Source organism: Haliotis rufescens, unplaced genomic scaffold, assembly GCF_023055435.1.
Source record: "Haliotis rufescens isolate VD_foot unplaced genomic scaffold, xgHalRufe1.0.p SCAF_41, whole genome shotgun sequence".
Lineage (NCBI taxonomy): Eukaryota > Metazoa > Mollusca > Gastropoda > Lepetellida > Haliotidae > Haliotis > Haliotis rufescens.
This window is the reverse complement of record NW_025964124.1, coordinates 3,054,635-3,074,054: the sequence shown is the minus strand read 5'-3', so window position 1 is coordinate 3,074,054 and position 19,420 is coordinate 3,054,635. Positions and strand designations below refer to the sequence as shown.

General features: G+C 44.1%; 1 protein-coding gene across 3 annotated transcripts in view; it reads left to right on the top strand.

The window, feature by feature from the left end:
- LOC124125624 (sodium- and chloride-dependent glycine transporter 1-like) overlaps positions 1 to 19,420 on the top strand; it is a 132,865-nt gene that overhangs the window by 98,306 nt on the left and 15,139 nt on the right. For all 3 annotated transcript variants that reach the window (XM_046488966.2, XM_046488967.2, XM_046488968.2), the window contains exons 4-9: positions 6,553 to 6,693; positions 7,782 to 7,956; positions 9,757 to 9,889; positions 12,231 to 12,365; positions 13,412 to 13,515; positions 15,080 to 15,204. In XM_046488966.2, the coding sequence (XP_046344922.2) occupies positions 6,553 to 6,693; positions 7,782 to 7,956; positions 9,757 to 9,889; positions 12,231 to 12,365; positions 13,412 to 13,515; positions 15,080 to 15,204 (813 nt within the window). The remainder of the gene's footprint in view (positions 1 to 6,552; positions 6,694 to 7,781; positions 7,957 to 9,756; positions 9,890 to 12,230; positions 12,366 to 13,411; positions 13,516 to 15,079; positions 15,205 to 19,420) is intronic.

Sequence of the window (19,420 nt, the reverse complement as noted above, 5' to 3'; positions counted from 1 at the left end):
TATGTACCGTCTCCTCACACAGCTAGTTATGTACCATCTCACACAGCCAGTTATGTACCATCTCCTCACACAGCTAGTTATGTACAATCTCCTCACACAGCCAGTTATGTACCATCTCACAGAGCCAGTTATGTACCATCTCACACAGCCAGTTATGTACCATCTCCTCACACAGCTAGTTATGTACAATCTCCTCACACAGCCAGTTATGTACCATCTCACAGAGCCAGTTATGTACCATCTCACAGAGCCGGTTATGTACCATCTCCTCACACAGCTAGTTATGTACCATCTCCCAACAGAGCCGGTTATGTACCATCTCCTCACACAGCCAGTTATGTACCGTCTCCTCACACAGCTAGTTATGTACCGTCTCCTCACACAGCTAGTTATGTACCGTCTCCTCACACAGCTAGTTATGTACCGTCTCCTCACACAGCTAGTTATGTACCGTCTCCTCACACAGCTAGTTATGTACCATCTCCTCACACAGCTAGTTATGTACCGTCTCCTCACACAGCTAGTTATGTACCGTCTCCTCACACAGCTAGTTATGTACCATCTCTTCACACAGCTAGTTATGTACCGTCTCCTCACACAGCTAGTTATGTACCGTCTCCTCACACAGCCAGTTATGTACCATCTCCATTCAGAGTGTTACGTGTCTATTCCCAAATTGAAACAATATGTTAACCAAGAAATCGGAAGGTATAAGAAGTTTGTGTGAACCCAACAAACAACCAACAAATGGTATGCAATCAACAAATGTATTACAAAATTCACTGGTTTTACAAATCAGCACAAATTACTGCACAGCAATTACAATGGCAGTAAACAATAGAGTGGTAGTTCAATATTCAATGGCAATATATAATATGATGGCAGTGGTCATTAATAAATACAAAAATAAGGTGGTGATAGCAAAATTCAGTGATAATAATATGTTCACTCAGCAGCAACAGTGCTTCCCAGAAAAGGCCTAGGCAGGGAATCTGGGGTTAGGGTTAGGCCTAGGCAGGGAACCCGGGGATAGGGTTAGGCCTAGGCAGGGAACCCGGGGATAGGGTTAGGCCTAGGCAGGGAACCCGGGGTTAGGGTTAGGCCTAGGCAGGGAATCTGGGGTTAGGGTTAGGCCTAGGCAGGGAACCCGGGGTTAGGGTTAGGCCTAGGCAGGGAACCTGGGGTTAGGGTTAGGCCTAGGCAGGGAACCCGGGGTTAGGGTTAGACCTAGGCAGGGAACCCGGGGTTAGGGTTAGACCTAGGCAGGGAACCCGGGGTTAGGGTTAGGCCTAGGCAGGGAACCCGGGGTTAGGGTTAGGCCTAGGCAGGGAACCCGGGGTTAGGGTTTGGCCTAGGCAGGGAACCCGGGGTTAGGGTTTGGCCTAGGCAGGGAACCCGGGGTTAGGGTTAGGCCTAGGCAGGGAACCTGGGGTTAGGGTTAGGCCTTGGCAGGGAATCCAGGGTTAGGGTTAGGCCTTGGCAGGGAACCTTGGGTTAGGGTTAGGCCTAGGCAGGGAACCTGGGGTTAGGGTTAGGCCTAGGCAGGGAACCTGGGGTTAGGGTTAGGCCTAGGCAGGGAACCCGGGGTTAGGGTTAGGCCTAGGCAGGGAACCTGGGGTTAGGGTTAGGCCTTGGCAGGGAATCCAGGGTGATGAGGGATCTTCACATGAAAGCTGGTCTTGATGTAATGAAATGTGTGAGAGATACGAGAGGCACGCTCTTGTCCCCTTATATATACAGTCTAACTAGCTACTGGAAATTGCCACAAAGTGCAATCACAACACAGAAAAATTCTACATGTTTCTGTAAGTTGTAACACTCAGTCACAGTCCAAGATATTTCGGAAATTTACATATCACACCAGTATCTAGATTTAGTACCTTCCTCAAAACTGCTTACATTAAAGGGGCACTAATCTTGGGAGCATGTTTTCGATGTTCCTGGAGTGTCTGTGGAACACGTGGTTGACATCGAAGGCGCCAATCCATCTCATCCCACTTGTGCTCGATTGGTGAGAGATCAGGGGAGCGAGCCGGCCAGGAGATGACATTCCTGTGTTTTGTTGAAGAGAATCCTGAACAAGTCAAGCAATATGAGGCCGGACGTTGTCATGTTGAAAGGTAATGCCTGGGCCATGATGACGCAAAAAACGTTAGAACAACAGGGCCGATGATCTCGTCGCGGTAGCGCTGTCCATTGAGATTTCCATCTACCACTATCAAACAGGTCCTCTGTCTTGCTGTAATCCCACCCCATACCATAACGCTGCCGCCCCCGAACCGATCTTCTTCCATGACACAATGATTGACTTAACGTTCACCTCAACGTCGGTACACTCGAATCCGTCCATCGCTGTGGCTGAGGTGAAAACGAGACTCGTCAGTGAATAGAACTTGTCCCCACTGCATGGCTGTCCAGCGTAGACGCTGTCTGCACCACTGTAGACGTGCTTGAGGGTGGTTACCTGTCAAAATGGGACGTCTGGCTGGTCTTCTGACGACAATCCCTGCACATCTGAGGCGACAACGTACGGTTTGTGAAGATATTTGTCGCAGGCAAGGGATGCTTCTTGCAGTCACTGTTGCTGGCTGGAATCGATTTCGTAGGTGTGTTGTTCGAATCCAGTTGTCTTGTCGATTATTGGTTACGCGTGGCCTGCCACTCCGAGGATGGTCTCTGACTGCATTCGTCTGTTGCCAACGTTGCCATAAACACCAAATGGTGTTTCTGTGGACGTTAAATTGTCTTGCAACATCACGTTGACTCGATCCTGCTTCAAGCATACCAATGGCTCGCAGACGCTCATTTTCAGACAGGCGTGGCATTTAGTAATGTTGAATAATTGCGTAATTTTGTTGTTTTTCTGAGTGGTTGTTGTCAGCGCGATGCTAAACAATGCATATGGAATCCCAATAATGCACATGTTTTTCTCCCCATTCTTGGGTAGTGAGATACATGGGGCTTGCATAAAAGTCAACTTTTGCATGGAATGCATGCTTTTCTGTAGCAGTTGTGTGTTTGTGACTTGATTCCATACATGTACTACAATATTGAAAACCAAACTTTATTTGTTTGAAAAATACACTAAAATATTGGTGTCACAGGAACTTTTGTTGTTGAGTATATATTTTGAAATATATGATTGTTAGAGAGACACCTGACATCGAATAAGTTTCTTTGTACAGCTGCAGACGTGTGGGATATTGTTCCTTTATGGGGATATTCACAGATACATTCCTCTTGCACGGAAGCTGCCTAAAATTATACATATAACTTTGGAAGGTTGTAATTTATACATTATTATATTTGTTTTGTTTTCCTTCATTTGCTGTAGCATTAAACATAATCGTTCTTGTTCCTCTTGGCTGGGAAGTTCTTTGATGCAAGATAGATGTTGTTTTCACAAGTCTTTTCCTTTGTAGGCGTAAAATGTGATTCACTCAGGCAATTTATGAAATGTCTAAATATTTCAGTCATTTTACAAATTGACTGAAAAATCTGTCCATTTATTTAAAAGCTTGACTAAAAATAATTAAGACGGTCAAAAGGGCTTAAAAACATCACCATAGATCAATTATGCTAGGATTAGAAGACAAACAATATGGAGATGTACTTTTAATCCTAACACTTTCAGTCACTTGGTGATGATATAAATCATAAAATGCTTGGAATTTGCCATCATAATAATACAGATGGACATATTTTTCAGTCAATTCGTAAAATAACTGAATAATTAGGCGTTTAATAAATTTCCTAAGTAAAGATTTTGCACATTTTGACTGTAAAAATATAAACACGATAAAATAAGCAATGTGCAGGTGAAATATCTACTGTGTGTTGCATGTCAAAATAGTGTAAACGAAAATGGCACAATTACCAAGCAAGTGACTTATCAAAACACTGTAACCATTAAAGATGCTACCCACAAAGATACCTACATTTCCTTTTTTCCAAAACTGTATTTCATTTTGTTGATCAATGTGACCATATGCCCTTATACCATCAATAAGAGTGACAAATGCGCTTAAGAATTGTGCAGCACAGGTTTCTGCTATTTGATCCGGGTACTCACGGGGAAAAACAATAACAAAGGCAACAACCAGTCCCGGGGAACTGCTTTAGATCAGTGCCCCTTTAAACAGTACTACATTCCTGACAACTAATCACTGTCCAAACACAATGCAATGAGCTTCTACCGAATCTCAACAGACACAGTGTAATACAGTTACAATCATTGTTCAACAATAAAATACATAGTGGTTAACTCTGGAAATTGAGTAAAAGTAACCAATCAACATTGCCAGGTTAGATATGGTGACATGGTAACAGTTTGGGTCCACAAGTTCTTAAAATGTGAGGTGAGGTGAAATTGGGTTTAACGTCGCGTCCAAGATTATTGCACTTATATAGCAACATGCATGTACGTGTGTGTGTTTGTGTGGCTGCTTGTACTAGTACGGACTGATGCCGATTTATAGGGCTAGCTCACTGAGATACCATGCCGCAGTTTAACATGAATACCCCACTCAGACACAGTATACTGACTCCGAGCCGACCAGTCCTTGTTTTAGCCCCTTAATGCCGAGCGCCAGACAGGGTAACAACAAGTACCATCTTTTAACGTCTTTTGGTATGATGCGGCTGGGGATCGAACCCCGGACCTTCCGCTCTCCGGGCGGACACTCTACCACAAGACCACGGAGGCGGTCAGTTCTTAAAATGATAACAAAAGCAAAATCCTTAAAAAGGGCAAATGAATTCTAGTCCTTATGATACCTTAGTTAAAACTAAACTCAACAGCTTTACTTGCCCAGGGGTAGATCAAATGCCCTTGTAATGTTGAAACAATGAGAAAATTGAGAAGTTTTTACATGCCTGAAGGAATTTGTACTAGCGCCGTGCCAGCAGGCAAGTGTGAAGTTCTAACCCTGCCTTAACTATTGGGCAGTTTGGTAAGGACTAGCTCCAGTTTATAATGCTGAAGTGAGACTACTATAAGTACTATACTTCTTCTTGACCCGTGAAGATCCGGGTAGAATAGGTCTTCAGCAACCCATGCTTGTCTCCTCCCTTGAAGATCCGGGTAGAATAGGTCTTCAGCAACCCATGCTTGCCGTAAAAGGCGACTATGCTTGTCGTAAGAGGTGACTAACGGGGTCAGACTACCTGACTTGGTTGATGCATGTCATCGATCCCAATTGCTTGGATCGATGCTCTTGATATCAATCACTAGATTGTCTGGTCCAGACTCGATTATTTACAGACCACCGTAATAAAGCTGGAATATTGCTAAGTGCGGCGTTAACAACAACAACTTTATCACTTTTACTATACTTCTTATCCATTGTACTTGTCTAGTGTAATAAATACAGAATGATCGTGTGAACACTATTGATTATTCTTCTAGCGACACTTATCCATTGTACTTGTCTAGTGTAATAAATACAGAATGATCGTGGGAACACTACTGATTATTCTTCTAGCGACACTTATCCATTGTACTTGTCTAGTGTAATAAATACAGAATGATCGTGCCAACACTACTGATTATTCTTCTAGCGACACTTATCCATTGTACTTGTCTAGTGTAATAAATACAGAATGATCGTGCGAACACTATTGATTCTTCTTCTAGCGACACTTATCCATTGTACTTGTCTAGTGTAATAAATACAGAATGATCGTGCGAACACTATTGATTATTCTTCTAGCGACACTTATCCATTGTACTTGTCTAGTGTAATAAATACAGAATGATCGTGTGAACACTATTGATTATTCTTCTAGCGACACTTATCCATTGTACTTGTCTGGTGTAATAAATACAGAATGATCGTGCGAACACTATTGATTATTCTTCTAGCGACACTTATCCATTGTACTTGTCTAGTGTAATAAATACAGAATGATCGTGCGAACACTACTGATTATTCTTCTAGCGACACTTATCCATTATACTTGTCTAGTGTAATAAATACAGAATGATCGTGTGAACACTATTGATTATTCTTCTAGCGACACTTATCCATTGTACTTGTCTAGTGTAATAAATACAGAATGATCGTGTGAACACTATTGATTATTCTTCTAGCGACACTTATCCATTGTACTTGTCTGGTGTTATAAATACAGAATGATCGTGTGAACACTACTGATTGTTATTCTAGCGACACTTATCCATTGTACTTGTCTGGTGTTATAAATACAGAATGATCGTGTGAACACTACTGATTATTCTTCTAGCGACACTGATTATTCTCTGGCATGGATGTGTTATTTTGACAACTAAACATATATTTGAATTTATCGGGTTGTCTTAGTCACGTGCCGAATTGTATCATGGTTGCGTTAGCTTTCAATGACTTCTTCAGAAACACACTTTAGACGAATGGAATTTATGAATTATTGTTCCAGTTCTGTGGTGTTGTTACAAGGCGGTTTGAAAGCTGAGTCATGTGACCTTTCTACTTTGTTAACTGTTTACTCTTTGTTTACTCTTTGTTTACTCTTTGTTTACTACATGTTTATTCTGTATATATCCTTTGTTTCCAGGTGTCGGTTGGGCGATGTTCATAGTGTCAGTTCTGATCGCCATGTATTACAACATGATCATCGCTTGGACGCTCTACTATCTGTTTGCTTCATTTGCTGCTGAACTTCCCTGGAGCTACTGCGGTGATTGGAGCTCTCCACGTGAGTTGATACAAATCCCCATATCCCCTAGTATTGTGGCTTTACTTTGGTTGAGTTACTGCGGAGATTAGAGCTCGCCACGTGAGTTGATACAAGTCCTCATGTCTCCTGGTATTGTAGCTTTACTTTGGTTGAGCTACTGCGGTGATTGGAGCTCTCCATGTGAGTTGATACAAGTCCCCATATCCCCTAGTATTGTGGCTTTACTTTGGTTGAGTTACTGCGGAGATTAGAGCTCGCCACGTGAGTTGATACAAGTCCCCATATCCCCTGGTATTGTGGCTTTACTTTGGTTGAGTTACTGCGGAGATTAGAGCTCGCCACGTGAGTTGATACAAGTCCTCATGTCCCCTGGTATTGTGGCTTTACTTTGGTTGAGCTACTGCGGTGATTAGAGCTCTCCACGTGAGTTGATACAAGTCCTCATGTCCCCAGCTGGTATTGTGGCTTTACTTTGGTTGAGTTACTGCGGTGATTAGAGCTCTCCACGTGAGTTGATACAAGTCCTCATGTCCCCTAGTATGGATGCTTAAGTCCTCATGAGTTTTGTGAGCTGGATGGGGTGTTTGTTTTTGGTCAAGTAAGCTGGATGGGGTGTTTGTTTTTGGTCAAGTAAGCTTGATGGGGTGTTTGTTTTTGGTCAAGTAAGCTTGATGGGGTGTTTGTTTTTGGTCAAGTAAGCTGGATGGGGTGTTTGTTTTTGGTCAAGTAAGCTGGATGGGGTGTTTGTTTTTGGTCAAGTAAGCTGGATGGGGTGTTTGTTTTTGGTCAAGTGAGCTGGATGGGGTGTTTGTTTTTGGTCAAGTAAGCTGGATGGGGTGTTTGTTTTTGGTCAAGTAAGCTGGATGGGATGTTTGTTTTTGGTCAAGTAAGCTGGATGGGGTGTTTGTTTTTGGTCAAGTGAGCTGGATGGGGTGTTTGTTTTTGGTCAAGTAAGCTGGATGGGGTGTTTGTTTTTGGTCAAGTAAGCTGGATGGGGTGTTTGTTTTTGGTCAAGTGAGCTGGATGGGGTGTTTGTTTTTGGTCAAGTAAGCTGGATGGGGTGTTTGTTTTTGGTCAAGTGAGCTGGATGGGGTGTTTGTTTCCAGTGTGCTTCGAGAGTCGTAGCATGATCACCAACTGTACAACTCAGAACGGGACTTGGTACAACTCCACGTGCTACACGGTTCAGGGGGTCGGCCAGCAGATGTACAACAACATCATCAACATCACCAACCACACCAAGCTGCTAGACAACAAGTCTCCCAGTGATGAATACTTCCAGTAAGTATTCGGACGTCATCAGTTATTCCCACTGCTTCACTCTGTGTACCTCCTTCACCTGTGAATACAAACATCACTCTGTATCAGGGAGGGTGTGGTGACACCAGACAGCAGGTACAAGGGTGTTTGTGTTGCTGTAATGAGGTGCTGGACATCAGCGGGGGGGTCCATGAGATGGGGAGGGTGTGGTGACACTAGACAGTGGGTAAATGGGTGTTTGTGTTGCAGTAATGAGGTGCTGGACATCAGCGTCCATGAGATGGGGAGGGTGTGGTGACACCAGACAGCGGGTACATGGGTGTTTCTGTTGCAGTAATGAGGTGCTGGACATCAGCGGGGGGGTCCATGAGATGGGGAGGGTGTGGTGACACTAGACAGCAGGTACATGGGTGTTTGTGTTGCAGTAATGAGGTGCTGGACATCAGCGTCCATGAGATGGGGAGGGTGTGGTGACACCAGACAGCGGGTACATGGGTGTTTGTGTTGCAGTAATGAGGTGCTGGACATCAGCGTCCATGAGATGGGGAGGGTGTGGTGACACCAGACAGCGGGTACATGGGTGTTTGTGTTGCAGTAATGAGGTGCTGGACATCAGCGGGGGCGTCTATGAGATGGGCAGGGTGTGGTGACACCAGACAGCGGGTACATGGGTGTTTGTGTCGCAGTAATGAGGTGCTGGACATCAGCGGGGGCGTCCATGAGATGGGCAGGGTGTGGTGACACTAGACAGTGGGTACATGGGTGTTTGTGTTGCAGTAATGAGGTGCTGGACATCAGCGTCCATGAGATGGGGAGGGTGTGGTGACACCAGACAGCGGGTACATGGGTGTTTGTGTTGCAGTAATGAGGTGCTGGACATCAGCGTCCATGAGATGGGGAGGGTGTGGTGACACCAGACAGCGGGTACATGGGTGTTTGTGTTGCAGTAATGAGGTGCTGGACATCAGCGGGGGCGTCTATGAGATGGGCAGGGTGTGGTGACACCAGACAGCAGGTACATGGGTGTTTGTGTTGCAGTAATGAGGTGCTGGACATCAGCGTCCATGAGATGGGGAGGGTGTGGTGACACTAGACAGCGGGTACATGGGTGTTTGTGTTGCAGTAATGAGGTGCTGGACATCAGCGTCCATAAGATGGGGAGGATGTGGTGACACTAGACAGCGGGTACATGGGTGTTTGTGTTGCAGTAATGAGGTGCTGGACATCAGCGTGGGCGTCCATGAGATGGGGAAGGTGTGGTGACACTAGACAGCAGGTACATGGGTGTTTGTGTTGCAGTAATGAGGTGCTGGACATCAGCGGGGGCGTCCATGAGATGGGGAGGGTGTGGTGACACTAGACAGCGGGTTCATGGGTGTTTGTGTTGCAGTAATGAGGTGCTGGACATCAGCGTCCATGAGATGGGCAGGGTGTGGTGACACTAGACAGCGGGTACATGGGTGTTTGTGTTGCAGTAATGAGGTGCTGGACATCAGCGTCCATGAGATGGGGACGGTGTGGTGACACTAGACAGCGGGTTTATGGGTGTTTGTGTTGCAGTAATGAGGTGCTGTACATCAGCGGGGGCGTCCTTGAGATGGGGAAGGTGCGGTGACACTAGACAGCAGGTACATGGGTGTTTGTGTTGCAGTAATGAGGTGCTGGACATCAGCGTCTATGAGATGGGGAGGGTGTGGTGACACTAGACAGCGGGTACATGGGTGTTTGTGTTGCAGTAATGAGGTGCTGGACATCAGCGTCCATGAGATGGGGAGGGTGTGGTGACACCAGACAGCGGGTACATGGGTGTTTGTGTTGCAGTAATGAGGTGCTGGACATCAGCGGGGGCGTCTATGAGATGGGGAAGGTGCGGTGGCAACTGGCCCTCTGTCTGCTACTTGCCTGGGTGCTGGTCTGTATCTGCCTGGCCAAGGGAATCAAGACCTCCGGCAAGGTGAGAGCATCTGAGCTGTAACCATGGCAACACGTGGCACAGGAAATGATGGCATTACTCTAAAACCCCATTTGAGAAATTTGGGGCACATCAGCACATGGTCTCTGCTTATTGATTAATATAGTTTGACATGCAAATAAATAAAACCATTAAGTAATTAATATTAATCTTTGCACCAGTGAATAAATGCTCATCTTATTTATGGCAAAATCTGGTATGAATGATCCCGGCCCTGTGGCCCTGAACATGATGAGTTCTAGCAGGACCACATGGGTTAGAGGGACGCATAATACCCCATGGACCCTGAGTGATCCTGCTGTTACCTGGCAATGTAATGTTTGTAGCAGTTGCAGCAGGACCACATGGGTTAGAGGGACGCATTATACCCCATGGACCCTGAGTGATCCTGCTGTTACCTGGCAATGTAATGTTTGTAGCAGTTGTAGCAGGACCACATGGGTTAGAGGGACGCATAATACCCCATGGACCCTGAGTGATCCTGCTGTTACCTGGCAATGTAATGTTTGTAGCAGTTGTAGCAGGACCACATGGGTTAGAGGGACGCATAATACCCCATGGACCCTGAGTGATCCTGCTGTTACCTGGCAATGTAATGTTTGTAGCAGTTGCAGCAGGACCACATGGGTTAGAGGGACGCATAATACCCCATGGACCCTGAGCGATCCTGCTGTTACCTGGCAATGTAATGTTTGTAGCAGTTGTAGCAGGACCACATTGGTTAGAGGGACGCATAATACCCCATGGACCCTGAGCGATCCTGCTGTTACCTGCCAATGTAATGTTTGTAGCAGTTCTAGCAGGACCACATGGGTTAGAGGGACGCATAATTCCCCATGGACCCTGAGCGATCCTGCTGCACCGAATGTATCTTACTGACATGTTTTAGTAGACATTGTAAAATAATTAACACAAAATTGATAGAAAACAGCTGAGCAGAGGTTGACTTGTGCTATGACTTCATTGACTCGGAAGAAGTGTGCAGGTTTTTACTTTGATGCAGGGTATAAGGGATTAAAGGAATCCAGTTTCTATCGCTGGTTCTTCCGTTACCTGGCAATGTAATGTTTCAGGGTGTACGTCACAACGTTCTTCTGTTACCTGGCAATGTAATGTTTCAGACCGTGTACTTCACGGCGTTCTTCTGTTTCCTGGCAATGTAATGTTTCTGGCGGTGTACGTCACAACGTTCTTCTGTTACCTGGCAATGTAAAGTTTCAGGGGGTGTACTTCACAGCGTTCTTCCGTTACCTGGCAATGTAATGTTTCAGGCAGTGTACTTTAAGGAGTTCTTCTGTTACCTGGCAATGTAATGTTTCAGGCAGTGTACTTCACAGAGTTCTTCTGTTATCTAGCAATGTAATGTTTCAGGCAGTGTACTTTAAGGCGTTCTTCTGTTAACTGGCAATGTAATGTTTCAGGCGGTGTACTTCACGGCGTTCTTCCATTACCTGGCAATGTAATGTTTCAGACAGTGTACTTCAAGGTGTTCTTCTGTTACCTGGCAATGTAATGTTTCAGGCGGTGTACTTCAAGGCGTTCTTCTGTTACCTGACAATGTAATGTTTCAGGCGGAGTACTTCAAGGCATTCTTCTGTTAACTGGCAATGTAATGTTTCAGGCAGCGTACCTCACAGCATTCTTCTGTTACCTGGCAATTTAATGTTTAAGCGGTGTACTTCACTGCGTTCTTCTGTTACCTGGCAATGTAATAATTCAGGCGGTGTACTTTAAGGCGTTCTTCTATCACCTGTTAAATGTAATGTTTCAGGCGGTGTACTTCACTGCGTTCTTCTGTTACCTGGCAATGTAATGTTTCAGGCAGCGTACCTCACAGCATTCTTCTGTTACCTGGCAATGTAATGTTTCAGGCGGTGTACTTCATAGCATTCTTCCGTTACCTGGCAATGTAATGTTTCAGGCGGTGTACTTCATAGCATTCTTCCGTTACCTGGCAATGTAATGTTTCAGGCGGTGTACTTTAAAGCATTCTTCTATCACCTGGCAAATGTTATGTTTCAGGCGGTGTACTTCAAAGCGTTCTTCCGTTACCTGGCAATGTAATGTTTCAGGCTGTGTACCTCAAAGCGTTCTTCCGTTACCGGGCAATGTAATGTTTCAGACGGTGTACTTTAAAGCGTTCTTCTATCACCTGGCAATGTAATGTTTCAGGCGGTGTACTTTAAAGTGTTCTTCTATCACCTGGCAAATGTATTGTTTAAGGCGGTGTACTTCAAAGCGTTCTTCCGTTACCTGGCAATGTAATGTTTCAGGCGGTGTACTTCACGGCGTTCTTCTGTTACCTGGCAATGTAATGTTTCAGGCGGTGTACTTCACGGCGTTCTTCCCATACGTGGTGCTACTGATCCTGCTGATCCGAGGTGTGACTCTCGAGGGGTCCGCAGATGGCATCCTGTACTACATCACGCCCAAGTGGGAGCTCCTCAAGAGTGCCAAGGTGGGGGATATAGTAGATATTGTCAGTGTTCATATATCTCATCGTTCTGACATAGAGGTACGATAAAGTGTTATACACCTGACACAGCATTATATATCTGCTAGTATTATATCCCTGACACAGCGTTATATATTTGACACTGTTATTCCCTGACACAATGTTATATATCTGATGGTGTTATATCCCTGACACAGTGTTTTATATCTGACAGTGTTTATATCCCTGACAGTGTTATATATCTGACGGTGTTATATCCCTAACAGTGTTATATCCCTGATACAGTATTAGGTCCCTGACACATTGTTATATATCGGACAGTTTTATATCCCTGACAGTGTTATGTCCCTGACACAGTGTTATATCCCTGACAGTGTTATATATCTGACGGTGTTATATCCCTGACGGTGTTATATCCCTGACAGTGTTATATCCCTGATACAGTATTATGTCCCTGACAAAGTGTTATATATCTGACAGTGTTATATCCCTGACATTGTTATATATCTGACACAGTGTTATATATCTGACGGTGGTATATCCCTGACACAGTGTTATATATCTGAGGGTGTTTTATCCCTGACAGTGTTATGTCCCTGACACAGTGTTATATATCTGACAGTGTTATATCCCTGACAGTGTTATATCCCTGACACAGTGTTATATATCTGACAAAGACAGTGTTATATCCCTGACACAGTGTTATATATCTGACAAAGACAGTGTTATATCCTTGACACAGTGTTATATATCTGACAGTGTTATATCCCTGACACAGTGTTATATATCTGACAGTGTTATATCCCTGACACAGTGTTATATCCCTGACAGTGTTATATCCCTGATACAGTGTTATATATCTGACAGTGTTATATCCCTGACACAGTGTTATATCCCTGACAGTGTTATATCCCTGACACAGTGTTATATATCTGACAGTGTTATATCCCTGATACAGTGTTATATCCCTGACAGTGTTATATCCCTGATACAGTATTATATATCTGACACAGTGTTATATATCTGACAGTGTTATATCCCTGATACAGGTGTGGGGGGACGCTGCTGTCCAGATCTTCTTCTCACTGTCTCCCTGCTGGGGCGGACTCATCACGCTGGCCAGCTACAACAAGTTTAACAACAACTGCCTTCTGTAAGTGTTGCTACAAGTGTAACAACAACTGCCTTCTGTAAGTGTTGCTACAAGTTTAACAACAACTGCCTTCTGTAAGTGTTGCTTCAAGTTTAACAACAACTGCCTTCTGTAAGTGTTGCTACAACAAGTTTAACAACAACTGCCTTCTGTAAGTGTTGCTACAAGTTTAACAACAACTGCCTTCTGTAAGTGTTGCTACAAGTTTAACAACAACTGCCTTCTGTAAGTGTTGCTACAAGTTTAACAACAACTGCCTTCTGTAAGTGTTGCTTCAAGTTTAACAACAACTGCCTTCTGTAAGTGTTGCTACAACAAGTTTAACAACAACTGCCTTCTGTAAGTGTTGCTACAAGTTTAACAACAACTGCCTTCTGCAAGTGTTGCTTCAAGTTTAACAACAACTGCCTTCTGCAAGTGTTGCTACAAGTTTAACAACAACTGCCTTCTGTAAGTGTTGCTACAAGTTTAACAACAACTGCCTTCTGTAAGTGTTGCTACAAGTTTAACAACAACTGCCTTCTGTAAGTGTTGCTTCAAGTTTAACAACAACTGCCTTCTGTAAGTGTTGCTACAAGTTTAACAACTGCCTTCTGTAAATGTTGCTTCAAGTTTAACAACAACAACTGCCTTCTGTAAGTGTTGCTACAAGTTTAACAACTGCCTTCTGTAAGTGTTGCTTCAAGTTTAACAACTGCCTTCTGTAAATGTTGCTACAAGTTTAACAACTGCCTTCTGTAAGTGTTGCTACAAGTTTAACAGACCCATGAAGATCAGGGGTAGAATAGGTCTTCAGCAACCCATGCTTGCCATAAAAGGGGACTGCTTTTTGTAAGAGGCGACTTATGGGATCGGGAGGTCAGGCCCGCTGACTTGGTTGATGCATGTCATCGTATGCCAATTGTGTGGATCGATGCTCATGATGTCAATCACTAGATTGTCTGGTCTAGACTTGATTATTTACAGACCACCGTCATATAGCTGGAATATTGCTGAGTGCGGCATTAAACGACAAATAAACAAACAAGTTTAACAACCATTTTGGGAATGGGGATGTGTTGAACACAGGGAATTTTGGAAACAAGCCGTCAGAGTTAGTGGGCTAGTGGTAAGTTCTACCGTCAGAGTTAGTGGGCTAGTGGTAAGTTCTACCGTCAGAGTTAGCGGGCTAGTGGTAAGTTCTACCGTCAGAGTTAGCGGGCTAGTGGTAAGTTCTACCGTCAGAGTTAGCGGGCTAGTGGTAAGTTCTACAGTCAGAGTTAGCGGGCTAGTGGTAAGTTCTACCGTCAGAGTTAGCGGGCTAGTGGTAAGTTCTACAGTCAGAGTTAGCGGGCTAGTGGTAAGTTCTACAGTCAGAGTTAGCGGGCTAGTGGTAAGTTCTACCGTCAGAGTTAGCGGGCTAGTGGTAAGTTCTACCGTCAGAGTTAGCGGGCTAGTGGTAAGTTCTAACCATGTGTTGGGGATGTGTTGAATACAGTTTGAGTTTGCCTACAGGGATGCTATCCTTGTGTCTGTGCTGGACTGTCTGACCAGTGTCTTGAATACAGTTTGAGTTTGCCTACAGGGATGCTATCCTTGTGTCTGTGCTGGACTGTCTGACCAGTGTCTTTGCCGGCCTCGTCATCTTCTCCATCATCGGCTACATGGCCCACGAACTCCAGCAGCCCATAGACAAAGTCGCCCAGGACGGTAGGTACACAGACTATCATGCGGAACACAGACTATCACGAGGTACACAGACTATCACTATCGCCAGGTACACAGACTATCACTAGGTACACAGACTATCACCAGGTACACAGACTATCACAAGGTACACAGACTATCACTAGGTACACAGACTATCACTAGGTACACAGACTATCACTAGGTACACAGACTATCACAAGGTACACAGACTATCACAAGGTACACAGACTATCACTATCACAAGGTACACAGACTATCACAAGGTACACAGACTATCACAAGGTACACAGACTATCACAAGGTACACAGACTATCACGAGGTACACAGACTATCACTATCGCCAGGTACACAGACTATCACTAGGTACACAGACTATCACCAGGTACACAGACTATCACAAGGTACACAGACTATCACTAGGTACACAGACTATCACTAGGTACACAGACTATCACTAGGTACACAGACTATCACTAGGTACACAGACTATCACGCGGTACACAGACTCTCTCTATCACGCGGTACACAGACTATCACAAGGTACACAGACTATCACAAGGTACACAGACTATCACGAGGTACACAGACTATCACTATCACCAGGTACACAGACTATCACAAGGTACACAGACTATCACCAGGTACACAGACTATTACTAGGTACACAGACTATCACAAGGTACACAGACTATCTCTATCACGCGGTACACAGACTATCACTAGGTACACAGACTATCACAAGGTACACAGACTATCACAAGGTACACAGACTATCACAAGGTACACAGACTATCACAAGGTGCACAGACTATCACAAGGTACACAGACTATCACAAGGTACATAGACTATCACAAGGTGCACAGACTATCACAAGGTGCACAGACTATCACAAGGTACACAGACTATCACGCGGTACACAGACTATCTCTATCACGCGGTACACAGACTATCACTAGGTACACAGACTATCACAAGGTACACAGACTATCACAAGGTACACAGACTATCACAAGGTGCACAGACTATCACTAGGTACACAGACTATCACAAGGTACACAGACTATCACAAGGTGCACAGACTATCACAAGGTACACAGACTATCACAAGGTGCACAGACTATCACAAGGTACACAGACTATCACTAGGTGCACAGACTATCACAAGGTACACAGACTATCACTATCACTAGGTACACAGACTATCACAAGGTACACTGACTATCACAAGGTGCACAGACTATCACAAGGTACACAAACTATCACTAGGTACACAGACTATCACAAGGTACACAGACTATCACAAGGTACACAGACTATCACTAGGTACACAGACTATCACTAGGTACACAGACTATCACAAGGTACACAGACTATCACAAGGTACACAAACTATCCAGGGTACACAGACTATCACTAGGTACACAGACTATCACAAGGTACACAGACTATCACAAGGTACACAGACTTTCACAAGGTACACAGACTATCACAAGGTACACTGACTATCACTATCACTAGGTACACAGACTATCACAAGGTACACAGACTATCACAAGGTACACAGACTATCACAAGGTACACAGACTATCACAAGGTACACAGACTATCACAAGGTACACATACTATCACAAGGTACACAGACTATCACTAGGTACACAGACTATCACTATCACAAGGTACACAGACTATCACAAGATACACAGACTATCACAAGGTACACAGACTATCACTAGGTAGACAGACTATCACTATCACAAGGTACACAGACTATCACAAGATACACAGACTATAACAAGGTACACAGACTATCACTATCACAAGGTACACAGACTATCACAAGGTACACAGACTATCACAAGGTACACAGACTATCACTAGGTACACAGACTATCACAAGGTTCACAGACTATCACAAGGTACACAGACTATCACAAGGTACACAGACTATCACTAGGTACACAGACTATCACAAGGTACACAGACTATCACAAGGTACACAGACTATCACAAGGTACACAGACTATCACAAGGTACACAGACTATCACAAGGTGCACAGACTATCACTAGGTACACAGACTATCACTATCACAAGGTACACAGACTACAGACTATCACAAGGTACACAGACTATCACAAGGTACACAGACTATCACTAGGTACACAGACTATCACAAGGTACACAGACTATCACAAGGTACACAGACTATCACAAGGTACACAGACTATCACAAGGTACACAGACTGTCACAAGGTATACAGACTATCACAAGGTACACAGACTATCACAAGGTGCACAGACTATCACTAGGTACACAGACTATCACAAGGTACCCTGACTATCACAAGGTACACAGACTGTCACAAGGTACACAGACTGTCACAAGGTACACAGACTATCACTAGGTACACAGACTATCACAAGGTGCACAGACTATCACTAGGTACACAGACTATCACAAGGTACACTGACTATCACAAGGTACGCAGACTATCACAAGGTACACAGACTATCACAAGGTACACAGACTATCACAAGGTGCACAGACTATCACTAGGTACACAGACTATCACTTTCACAAGGTACACAGACTATCACAAGATACACAGACTATCACAAGGTACACAGACTATCACTAGGTACACAGACTATCACTATCACAAGGTACACAGACTATCACAAGATACACAAACTATAACAAGGTACACAGACTATCACAAGATACACAGACTATCACAAGGTACACAGACTATCACAAGGTACACTGACTATCACAAGGTACACAGACTATCACAAGGTGCACAGACTATCACTAGGTACACAGACTATCACTATCACAAGGTACACAGACTATCACTAGGTACACAGACTATCACAAGATACACAGACTATAACAAGGTACGCAGACTATCACAAGGTACACAGACTATCACAAGGTACACAGACTATCACAAGATACACAAACTATCACTAGGTACACAGACTATCACTATCACAAGGTACACAGACTATCACAAGGTGCACAGACTATCACTAGGTACACAGACTATCACTATCACAAGGTACACAGACTATCACTAGGTACACAGACTATCACAAGATACACAGACTATAACAAGGTACACAGACTATCACAAGGTACACAGACTATCACAAGGTACACAGACTATCACAAGGTGCACAGACTATCACTAGGTACACAGACTATCACTATCACAAGGTACACAGACTATCACAAGATACACAGACTATCACAAGGTACACAGACTATCACTAGGTACACAGACTATCACTATCACAAGGTACACAGACTATCACAAGATACACAAACTATAACAAGGTACACAGACTATAACAAGGTACACAGACTATCACAAGGTACACAGACTATCACAAGGTACACTGACTATCACAAGGTACACAGACTATCACAAGATACACAGACTTTAACAAGGTACACAGACTATCACAAGGTGCAGAGACTATCACTAGGTACACAGACTATCACAAGGTACACAGACTATCACAAGGTACACAGACTATCACTATCACAAGGTACACAGACTATCACAAGGTACACAGACTATCACAAGGTACACAGACTATCACTAGGTACACAGACTATCACTAGGTACACAGACTATCACTATCACAAGATACACAGACTATCACAAGGTACACAGACTTTCACAAGGTACACTGACTATCACTATCACAAGGTACACAGACTATCACAAGGTACACAGACTATCACAAGGTACACAGACTATCACAAGGTACACAGACTATCACAAGGTACACTGACTATCACAAGGTACACAGACTATTACAAGGTACACAGACTATCACAAGGTACACAGACTATCACAAGGTACACAGACTATCACAATGTGCACAGACTATCACTAGGTACACAGACTATCACAAGGTACACAGACTATCACAAGGTACGCAGACTATCACAAGGTACACAGACTATCACAAGGTACACAGACTATCACAAGGTACACAGACTATCACAAGGTACACAGACTATCACAAGGTACACTGACTATCACAAGGTACACAGACTATTACAAGGTACACAGACTATCACACGGTACACAGACTATCACAAGGTACACAGACTATCACGCGGTACACAGACTATCACAAGGTACACAGACTATCACAAGGTACACAGACTATCACAAGGTGCACAGACTATCACTAGGT